An 11,362-nucleotide genomic window follows, 5' to 3' on the forward strand; every position below is an offset into this window, starting at 1 on the left:
GCCTAGGCAAGGATATCGCCATATGTCAGGCAGGGGCAGGGGCATCGGCAGCAGTGGGCGTGGAGGAAGTAGACAGGACACTGCTTCAGCCGGCACCACCACCATGCAACCCCCGGCAACTACTACCACACATTGTTCCGCTGCACCCTCTGCTAGTGGGGGCCGCAGTAAATTAAAGTCACCAGTGTGGGATTGCTTTGACGAATGTACTGATGACGAAAGGTATGCGGTGTGCAGGTTATGCAGCAAAAGATTGAGCCGTGGGAAAAGTCTGAGCAAGATGGGTACCTCATCCCTCCAGGGCCACCTGAGAAGCCGCCACTGCCGCGAGTATGCGGAGTTTAAGAGGAAGCAGGCACTGCTGGCAGGGGTTCCTGAGAGCAGAAGGCCCACCAGCGCAGCAGCATCATCCCTCCCTCAGGGTCGTGAATCCCCCACAGCAGCAGCAGTAGTAGCACGCAAGCGCTCTTCCACCTCGGCTACTCAGGACACAGACATTGAGGCTGGCAGCCAGTGTTCGTCTCTCTCCTCTGTCTCCCCTGCATTCCAGCGTCGTCAGACCCTGCTGAGCGACACCTTTCAGGGTCTGACCAAGCCTCTGCCTCCAAGCCACAGGCGGATCCGCAAACTAAATGGCTTGCTGGCCCGGGCCATGGCATCACAGCTGCTTCCCTACTCCCTGGTGCAGGAGGGGAGCGCCATGCGGACGCTGCTCCAATTTGGCATCCCCGAGTGGCAAGTCCCCAGTCGCCACTATTTCAGCAGGAGCGCGATCCCAGCACTCCACAAGTTTGCGGTGGAAAGCGTGGCCCGTTCCCTGGACTACTCTGGGGGCAAGCGGGTCCACGTGACCATGGACTTGTGGAGTAGCAGATTTGGGACAGGTCACTACCTGTCCTTTACGGCCCACTGGGTGACACTGATGGAAGGGAGGGAGGAAAAGAGCGCATCAGCCCAGCTAGTGGTGCCACCACGCGGGATCAGGGGGGATGCAGAAGGGTCCTGTCACGACACTCCCTCTGCACCCGGAAAGCAAGCCCGCCTCGGCAGCAGCAGCGCCAAGCCTCGGCACTGCCAAGCCCTTTTAAAATTGGTGACCCTGGGGAAGGAGAGGCTTACGGCCACCAACGTCCTGGCCGCCCTCAGGAAGCAGGAGCGGAGGTGGCTGACCCCCAGAGGCCTGGAAGTGGGGTATGTGGCAGCCGATAACGGGGCCAACCTGGTGGCAGCAGTGCAGCAGGGAAACCTCCAGCACATCCCCTGCTTGGCCCACGTGCTCAATCTTGTGGTGCAGCGCTTCTTGCGCACCTACCAGGGGATGAGCGAGCTGCTGCAGGATGCCCGGGCGGTGGTACGCTTTTTCCGCCTGTCAGCCACTGCCTCTGCACTCTTGTCCACCTTACAGCAGCAATATGGAAGGCCACAACACCGGCTGATCATCGACATGCCAGTTCGCTGGAATTCGACTCTGGCCATGTTGGAGCGGCTGTGTCAGCACAGGCTGGCTCTTAGGGCCTACATGCTAGATCCAAGTGTCCCCAGCAACCAGCAAGTCCCCATGATTACTGCCACTCAGTGGACACTGATGCAGCAAGTATGCCTGGTGCTGAGTCCCTTCCTGGAGGCAACCAAGATGGTCAGTGAGGAGCGGGCCTCTGTGTGCCAATGGGTGCCCTTGGTTTGTCTACTGGAGCAGGCAATGGACAATTTAATTGAGCGTGGGGATGAAGCCCTGAGGCAGTTGGAAGAACAGGAGCAGATGGCAGCACAGTCCAGCTCAGAGGAGGGCTCACAGCAGGTAGTGGAAGAGTTGGAGGTCCCTAACCTGAATGAGGAAGAGGTGCAGAGTGCAGCAGGCGTTGTACGTGGATGGCGGTTTGAGGAGGACAACGACATGGCACAGGAAGAGGACAGGCATGCGTTATGGGACAATGGCGAGGACGAGGAAGATCTTGCTGGCAGGGCCCACTTGTTTCCCATGGCTGTGCACATGTTGCGCTGCCTTCGCAGGGACCCCCGGGTGATCCAGATGCGTTCAAGGGAGGACATCTGGATTACCTTGATGCTTGATCCCCGTCTGAAGGGGAAGCTGGGAGACTTAATGACGCCATCCACCACCGAGCAACGCACAAGGGAGTTGAAGGAGGCCCTTGTGCGCAGACTACTGGAAGCATTCCCCAGCCTTCCACCCCCACTGTAACTGCTCTGCCAAGCCAGCAAGAGGTGCCTGCCATTGCCACTAGCAGCACAACAACAACCACCAGCACCAGCAGCAGCAGCAACTGGCGCCCCGGAGACCTGAAGAGCCTAAGCAAGAGCCTGTATGCAGTGCAGCAGCCCAGAACAGAGGTGCCCGCCACAGCATCCACCACCAACCAGCACAAGCAACGACTGACCACCATGGTGTCTGACTATATGGGGTCATCCAGCGGGCTCAATGACACCGACAGCCCCGTGGACCCCTTGGAGTACTGAGTCAAGAGACTGGACATCTGGAGCGAGCTTTCCCAGTACGCCCTGGAACTCCTATCCTGCCCTCCTTCCAGTGTCCTCTCAGAGAGATGCTTTAGTGCGGCCGGTGGCGTGGTCACAGAGAAGCGCTCTCGGCTCTCCCACGCCTCTGTGGACAAACTCACCTTCCTGAAAATCAACCAGGCTTGGGTGGAAGGTGAGTTCCTGGCCCCTATTGTCGGACACAGGGGGACATGAAGTGGCTGCTGCATGTGCTGTTGTTAACTATGCCTGCCTTTATAAAGACAGTTACTACCTGTGCCTAGTGCCTACCTTGGTTAATTTTTTGGTGTTATGGTACTACTACCAGTAAGTTGCCATGGTCCTCCTTCTGAGCTGCTGAACTGACCGCCCGCTTTGTCCTCCTGACTCAGTCGCTACTACACTCTGCGTTCACACTGCCGGCCGGGTCACTGGGTGCATTTAATTTTTTGGCCAGCACTATGACGCTGTGCTACTACTACTACCACCAGTATGTTGCCATGGTCCTTCTGTGCTGCTGAACTGACCGCCTGCATTGTCCTCCTCCTCCTGACTCAGTCGCTTCCACCAATGTACTCTGTCTGCGTTCACACTGCCCGGGTCACCGGGTGCATTTAATTTTTTGGCCAGCACTATGACGCTGTGCTGCTACTACTACCACCAGTATGTTGCCATGGTCCTTCTGTGCTGCTGAATTGACCATCCGCATTGTCCTCCTCCTCCTGACTCAGTCGCTTCCCGCTGCTGCACTCTGCGTTCACACTGCCCGGGTCACTGGGTGCATTTAATTTTTTGGCCAGCACTATGACGCTGTGCTGCTACTACTACCACCAGTATGTTGCCATGGTCCTTCTGTGCTGCGGCTGCTGCTGCTGAACTGAACGCCCGCTTTGTCCTCCTCCTCCTCCTCCTGACTCAGTCGCTACCATGGTACCACCAATGCACTCTGTCTGCGTTATCACTGCCCGGGTCACCGGGTGCATTTAATTTTTTGGCCAGCACTATGACACTGTGCTACTACTACTACCACCAGTATGTTGGCATGGTCCTTCTGTGCTGCTGCTGCTGAACTGACCGCCCGCATTGTCCTCCTCCTCCTGACTCAGTCGCTTCCCGCTGCTGCACTCTGCGTTCACACTGCCCGGGTCACTGGGTGCATATAATTTTTTGGCCAGCACTATGACGCTGTGCTGCTACTACTACCACCAGTATGTTGCCATGGTCCTTCTGTGCTGCTGCTGCTGCTGAACTGAACGCCCGCTTTGTCTTCCTCCTCCTCCTGACTCAGTCGCTACCACGGTACCACCAATGCACTCTGTCTGCGTTATCACTGCCCGGGTCACCGGGTGCATTTAATTTTTTGGCCAGCACTATGACGCTGTGCTGCTACTACTACCACCAGTATGTTGCCATGGTCCTTCTGTGCTGCTGAATTGACTGCCCGCATTGTCCTCCTCCTCCTGACTCACTCGCTTCCACCAATGTACTCTGTCTGCGTTCACACTGCCCGGGTCACCGGGTGCATTTAATTTTTTGGCCAGCACTATGACGCTGTGCTGCTACTACTACTACCAGTATGTTGCTGTGGTCCTTCTGTGCTGCTGAACTGACCGCCCGCATAGTCCTTCTCCTGACTCAGTCGCTACCACCACTGCACTCTGCGTTCACACTGCCCGTGTCCACTGACAACTCTGCTGCGATGTCATTGCTAATTGCTGCAAAAAAACCCCAAAACAAATTACAAAAACCTCTCTGGGGCCTTTTTGGCGTCAGCCACTTATCCTCCTCCAGCAGTACCTTCGCCGCCAAGTGCCATTAGAACTCGCCTTCACCTCTTTGATTGCTTAACGCGTATATCCCTTTTTAAAACCACGTATTACCAATTAATAGCCCCATTTACAGTGGTGATTTGTCTTTAAAAGCCATTAAAAAAAAAGTTGAAGTTGAAGTTATGTTGCCCCTTATCACCTCGATAATCCATGCAATTTGGGGGATTGTAGCATGTATGGGGGCTTTGTTATTACGTTAAAAGAAAATCCGCCTCCGGGCGGGAATCCACGCGTGATTACGCCATTCACGGCAGAAAATCCGCGTGGTTGCGTGGACGCGGACGAAAATCCGCATGCGGCGGGGCCGAATGCAGATTTTTTTTTGCAACCACGCGGATTGCCGAATTCATGGATCAGGCACATCCGAGCATCCCTGCTCTAAGCCATTATCGACCTGACACAAGAAAAAGTCACTGTCATGCTAGGGAAATGTTTACATGTATTTCAAAGGAAACCTGAACGGAAAAAGTCCCCTAAATGGGTACTTACCTCAGTAGAGGGAATCTTCTGGATAATCCAGAGGCTTCCACCGTCACCCTTGTCTTCACTGATATAGTGCTGGGATCTTTGACAAGGGCTGGTTGAAGATGGTTCCGTGGCCACAAGCCATGCCTGAGCAGTTCTGTGCTACTGTGCAGGTGTGAGGCTTCCTGCTCTTGTCCAGTTCACAGAAGGGAGTGCAACTGCAAATTTCCAGGGGGTCCAGTGGTGCTCATGGGGGGGGGGGACATGGGAAGCATCTGGATCCTTTACTAATATAAGTATATGTTTTTTTCTTCTTTCCAAGTCACAGGTTTGCATTCAATTTTACAGATTTGAAGACAGTAGTCTTTTTTATTCTTGTACTTTTTGCCAGCTAAATTCTTATAATGTATTATGTAAGTAGAAAAGGTTATACTGAGGTAGCTCATAAAAAATGTTTACTCACCAGAGTGAAGATAAGAACTCAAAAAGAGAAAGATTGTTTGCTTCTGGCCCCATGTATAATCATTCGCTTTTATTTATAAAATCAGAGGGCATTTGGACCCTTGACTCCGTTGTGAACCTTCCCCTGAAAAGATAACATAAGGTCTATGACTTCCTGATTGTCAAAAGTAACCACGTTATGTATTTCCCTTTTTGATGAATAATCTTTGTATTGAAATGAATTGTTTTTCCACCTGAGATATTTTCAACTGTTATTGGTTTCTCTCCTTGAGCAAGAAGGACCATTGTGTCCCTGAGTCTAATTACTTTTCCAAGGCTGTTGCTATTTTATTACAGCTAAAAACTATATCAGTACAGAACTATCAAATAGCAAAATGATGTCTGAATATTATTGAGATGTCTTGGCACAATAAAAATTAATGATCTGAGCAAATACATCAATGTCTTTGAGGTAATAAAAGGAAAACAGATGCGGTGAAGTAAAGCACATTAGAGTCAAGATAAAAAGGGGAAAAAAAGAAACATCTGCTGTTTAAACAAATAAAAAATGTGAGGAGTTTTAGCAGAATACCAATATATGACCGTGTGATGAATATTTATCATACTGATTCCGCTTTTTTTCAACAAAAATTAAATTCTAAAAAGTATTTGAACAATTAAAAAAGTAAAAAAAGAGATCTAATTACTATCCATAAATGTAACTTCCATTTTTTTAAGCTAAGCTAATATGTCTTTGAAATAGCAAAGCAGGGAGAAGTCTTCCAGCAGTGTACATTCACTGCATCAGGCATGTTTTCCAATGCATATACAGTGGGATGCGAAAGTTTGGGCAACCTTGTTAATCGTCATGATTTTTCTGTATAAATCGTTGGTTGTTACGATAAAAATGTGAGTTGCGATAATTTGGATTTTGATGGGATTCCGATTTCTAGTTTTTGAATTCCGACCGGAAATGCTGATTTCCTGTCGGAATTGCAGAAATGTCAATTCCAAGGAATCAAAATAAGCATCTTTAAGTTAGACTCTGGTAGCGGCAATGACTATAGACGCAATTCGGCTATTGATGGGGGGGGGGGGGGGGGGTTACTGATTATTGTTAGGCATACATAGGGGAGGATAGTGTTAGGTGTAGCTCGGGGGTTGTTTAGTGTTTGTTGTACATGGGGGGAGGGGGGGTTGTGTACAGTACTGATTAGAGAAGGTGATAGTGGAAAATCAGAAACATTACTTATATTCTACTATAGTCAACATCAAATTAACAGGCACCTCTTTTAAATGTATGCATCCTGTATGCGTTCATTACATTTCTCACACTTTAGTCAAAGTGGAACCAAGTGTCATGGAACAGCCGTGAGAAACGAAAATGCAACCGCTATCGGGGTCCTGCCTCAATTGTTGTTGCGCTGCCAAATCAGAATCTCATGTCTGTGGATACCAGGCAGTCCAGCCTGGGGGGGTCTCTGCTGTCTTCATGGAGATAGTTAGCAGAGTCTTTTCATGGAAACTGGCCCTGTGACTTGCTAATTTAGCCAGAGGTGTAAAACTCAGTTTGACCAAGCTGATCTCATTCAGATGCTAATTAAGAACCACAAGGCCAGTGTCCTGCCTTTGGGGAAGACAGGATGAGCCCACAGCTCACACCTCAATGTGAATTGACTAGCAAATGGGGCTTCCTCCTGCTCACCAGACAAACTGTCTCCAGGAGTTAAAATGATGAAGCATGTGAATTATGATTATGCTTATTAAAGGAAAACCGAGTATCACCCAGAGGTGGGAGGAGTGTATTCAGATCCGTTGAAATTGGACCAATGTCTCGGTATACAAATCATAATCATACCTTCTTCGGTTAAGGAGTTATGGGTCCCTCGGTAACCATACGCCCTAGCACCCGCATCCAAGGTATCATGTGGTGAAAGCCCCTGCCCAGATGTGATTACCATAATCCGGCCCGGGGGCCGACTCTGGAAGCCCGCCTCTGAACTCAGCTCCATTAAAAGTGAATGAGCTGCCCGGGCAATTTAGTCCTCCACATTCCATCTATATGAGAACAGTCTGCTGCCAGCCAGAGGACACATGGTTGGCGGCCATCTTGCTGAACTTTGAATTTTTCTCTGAAACAAAGAACTTTGCGGAACTTGAGACCATTTTGCTTGGATTTTAAATTGAGCTGAAACAAAGGATTTTACCAAGGACTTTATGATTCTTCCCACAAAAGGACATCGCTCCATGAAACTCAGTATTTTTTCTCCCTTTCTTTTATTTTTCATACTGGATATTACTGTTTCAATAATTGTTGATTTTAATCATTGTCAGTATATATTAATTATTTATATTGCCCGTAAATAAAAGACTTTATCAAAGTCATTCACTGTTCCGCTACCCTATTATTCAGCATACACAGAAACTGAACACAGGTCTCTGAAGAGATGCTACTATTGTTGATATCTAGACAGAATACAGCGTGTTTTAACCGTTTTATTTGCAGGTCGAGAAATAGACCGTTGGTGAATTCCTCTGTCTCAGAAAACAGAGGTGGTGGCAGATACCCTGAAATAGTGTGTATGTTGTAATTACCGTACCTCACAGTCTCCCTTCTGGTCGGGCTGCTGCCCAGTTTCTGTCGGTTTCTGCGCAAAGACCGCGACCAAAGCTTGCATGGTCTGTGTGCTGAAACCGATTGGAAGGCAATTTGCGGTCTGACCACTAGGGCTCCTGTGACACCAAGGCCCCGATTCTTCAAACTTTTCCTGCACAGGAGATGTTTTCTCCTCTTATATAAAAAATACCGATTCAGCATCTAGTAAGTAAAAACATTTATAACACCTATTTTTTTACTCCCATGAGAAAAACTGAAGAGAAAATTTTAACGATTTAGAACCCAACGAAACAAAATCCACAGGACATTTTGCAATTTGATGTAATAATATGCACGTAATAATATGCACTTTATCAGGGCAGTGGAAATCTGACTCTACTATAATCACATATCTGTTCTACAAACAAATGCAAAGAGTGGATTCAAAACTTTCCTTAGTTTTGTACATATTGCATTGCTGAAAGTAGAGAAAAAAATACGCCACTCGCCAAATATTGCTACAGTATACATATATAAGGATGCGTAAACATTGACAATTTCTTGGTACTTACATTTACTGTAATTTGATTTTGTATCTGTTTTGATGAAGTATTTTTATTCTGCTTTTTAGGTGTCTACTTTGTTGTTTGTATGGCTCTACTAGTCATCAGCCTGACTGAGACAATACTGATCGTTCGACTTGTACATAAGCAAGATCTCCAACCACATGTTCCTGAGTGGTTGAAAAGGCTGGTACTGGAAAAGATTACTGTTCTACTGTGTATCCGGGATAAAACGAAATTCAGCACATCTCGAATCCACAGTTCAGACATATCACAACAGACAGAAAACAGCACTGGTGAGATATTATTTTATTTGAACCTTACCCCATCAGCAAAATGGCTAGACTCACATTTATCCAATTCAGTTTTTGGAATGCCTATTCAGCATCAACTTTGTTTTGATATTACTATGGGGATCTGTACTTATTTATGTACACTTTTATTAAATCTTTCATTAAACAGTAGGTTTAACTTATAAACCTGGAGCATAAAACCAAGATATCAGAGACATATCTTTAGATCCTGGGACCCCAAGACCACATTTTGTTGGGACCCATGACTGTAGGCTTGATTCAGCAATTGTGCCCTCCCCGTGGATGTGAGTGAAAACATCAACATTCAGTCACATGCAAAATACCATGGATTTGTAAATATGGTTGATGGGCACTGAGCTTTATAATACCAACTTACATCACCTAAGATGCACAGCTGCAAACTCTGCAGAGAAGCTATATTGGACAATGTGCGTCTGAATTTACTGCTAGGAATATCAGAATATCTCAAGGACCTTGAGATTAGTGATATCAAGGGGTGATTTTGTAATATTTAAATAGATATTCAGAAGAGTGCTGAAAAGCTAAATACACACTCTAGATTAAACTTTGCCAGGGTGGATGATAAAGGCCACTTTGGGGGAAATCCGCCTAGGGCGATGTTAAATGAGTCTTAAATATCTGATATATTAGGGAAATGAAATGTGTCCCCTTTTATTTACCTGGTGCTTTTTCCAGCCTTAAAATCTTGTAGGACCCTTTCTGTCCTCCCTGGACCCTGTCCTCTTCCTCGATATGCTGTAGGCCTGGATAAAGTCCACAGGTCAGCCAAGTCACCCACTAGTTGGCTTTGTGGCACTTGCACTTGATCACGTTCCTGTCACCGGGAGTCTTCTGCACATGTGCAGAACAGCCATGGGAGCACAATCACGCATTCACACCACCAGGCCAGAGTATGTGCAGTGGTGTGTGACTTGGCCAACCTTCAGACTTTATCGGGGGCCTACAGTGGACTGCGTAAAAGAACTGGGAGGACAGCAAGGGATCTACAAGTCTATGGGGGCTGGAAGGAGCCCCTGGTAAGCAAAAAGGGGCACATTAAAATCGCCTTGGGTATCCTTTAAACCAGTTAGGAACTTCACAGGATAAAGTGTTTTTGAGTGGTTAAATCTCTGGAGGACTCACCAACTAACTGGTGCAATGAACCTAATGTAGATAGTTCAACACTATATGACACAAATTTGTATAAAAATTGTTAACATACTGTATTTGTTTCACAGTTAAGTTGTCTCACTACAACTCTGAACATGTTAAAGATTATGACAGATCTGTGGGAGTCATCCTACCTGCAAAGGAGAGCTCAGTAGTGGTGGACAGCATCCTCCATGAAATTGCATCTATCCGGCACTATTTGGAAAAGAGAGATGAATATCGTGACATAGCAAAGGAGTGGTTGCAGGTTGGATATGTACTTGACGTCCTACTCTTCCGTGTGTACTTAGTGGCAGTGCTGGCCTACACCATTACTTTGGCAACTATGTGGTCCTACTGGCAACATGTTTGAAGCCTTACTATAAAAAACAAACAAAACAAAACCGGGAAACCATATATGGCATGGACTGTACACCTGTACACACCAGTAGCTTAAAGGCCATCTCCAGCTAAATCTAATTTAGCTGGCTTGGGTAGACAGAGTTGATTTACCTGAGGAAGCACAGTGGTTAAGTGGCTAGCACTTTCACCTTGCAGCACTAGGGTACTAGGTTTGAATCTTGGTCAGGACTCAGGACGCTCTCTGTATGATGTTAATCTTTTCTCCCTCTGTTTCCATGGGTCTCTTTCAGGCATTCTCATTTCCTTTGATATCCTAACATACCAGCAGGATAATAGGTTTGTACTCAAATTGGCCTGAGATTATGGTAGGTGCCTATGACTATGGTAGGAATCAGATTGTGAGCTCCTCTGAGGGTCATGGATTATTTATGACAAAGCTATAAAAAAGGCAAAGTAACTGAATACATTCAATGGCTTTTTATACTGTACCTCTCAGAAGTTCCATTGATAACATTTCTACATACACTTGTATCTCTTGAACTCCCTCAAGGCATAAGAGGAACTTCAGTTGGTTAAATATAATCACAAAAGTCCTGACACACACAGGGTTAGTGTACATCAGTTTCAACAGCACCTATTTGACTTCTAACTGTAATTTTGTTTGTATCAGCCTGTGAGGGAGATGTCCACTGGTCCATGGCCATTGCTTATTAGAGATCAATGACCTCTACAACCTGCTGCTAACCTCCAATTCAGGCTTCAGCAAATGCAGCGCAATGAAAAGATGTGTTATTCAAGAGACCATGTACACTCACCCATGTGAAGCCAACACGTGATTCATGTTTTCAGTAGGCAAAAATAGCTGAAATATTAAGTAGGGATAGAAATAGCTTTTTTTGTTGCTATAATCAAAACATGTTTATGTATTTAAGACTTGTACAATAAAGACTTTTGCATGGCTCTGGTATTAATACAGATGCAATCTCAAAACCCCCAAAATTGATTTAGTAAAGAATAACCACTGATACATGAGGATGAGATAAATAAGGCAGCAAGTCTTGAGCTTTATTTAAAAATTGGCCTCAATTTACTGGGCTTATCTCCTGTCTTTAATAACGTTTCTAGAGTGATCACCATGGTGATGAGGCA

At 46.6% G+C, this 11,362-nt stretch overlaps 1 protein-coding gene across 1 annotated transcript in view; it reads left to right on the top strand.

Annotated features, from left to right (window-relative positions):
• The window catches only part of HTR3A (5-hydroxytryptamine receptor 3A), a 39,302-nt gene extending 29,079 nt beyond the window's left edge, over positions 1-10,223 (top strand). The window contains exons 8-9 of the mRNA XM_068242184.1: positions 8,456-8,683; positions 9,940-10,223. Of these exons, the coding sequence (XP_068098285.1) occupies positions 8,456-8,683; positions 9,940-10,223 (512 nt within the window). The remainder of the gene's footprint in view (positions 1-8,455; positions 8,684-9,939) is intronic.
• Positions 10,224-11,362: the final 1,139 nt, after the last annotated feature.

Source organism: Hyperolius riggenbachi, chromosome 6 (assembly GCF_040937935.1).
Source record: "Hyperolius riggenbachi isolate aHypRig1 chromosome 6, aHypRig1.pri, whole genome shotgun sequence".
In the NCBI taxonomy this organism is placed as follows: domain Eukaryota; kingdom Metazoa; phylum Chordata; class Amphibia; order Anura; family Hyperoliidae; genus Hyperolius; species Hyperolius riggenbachi.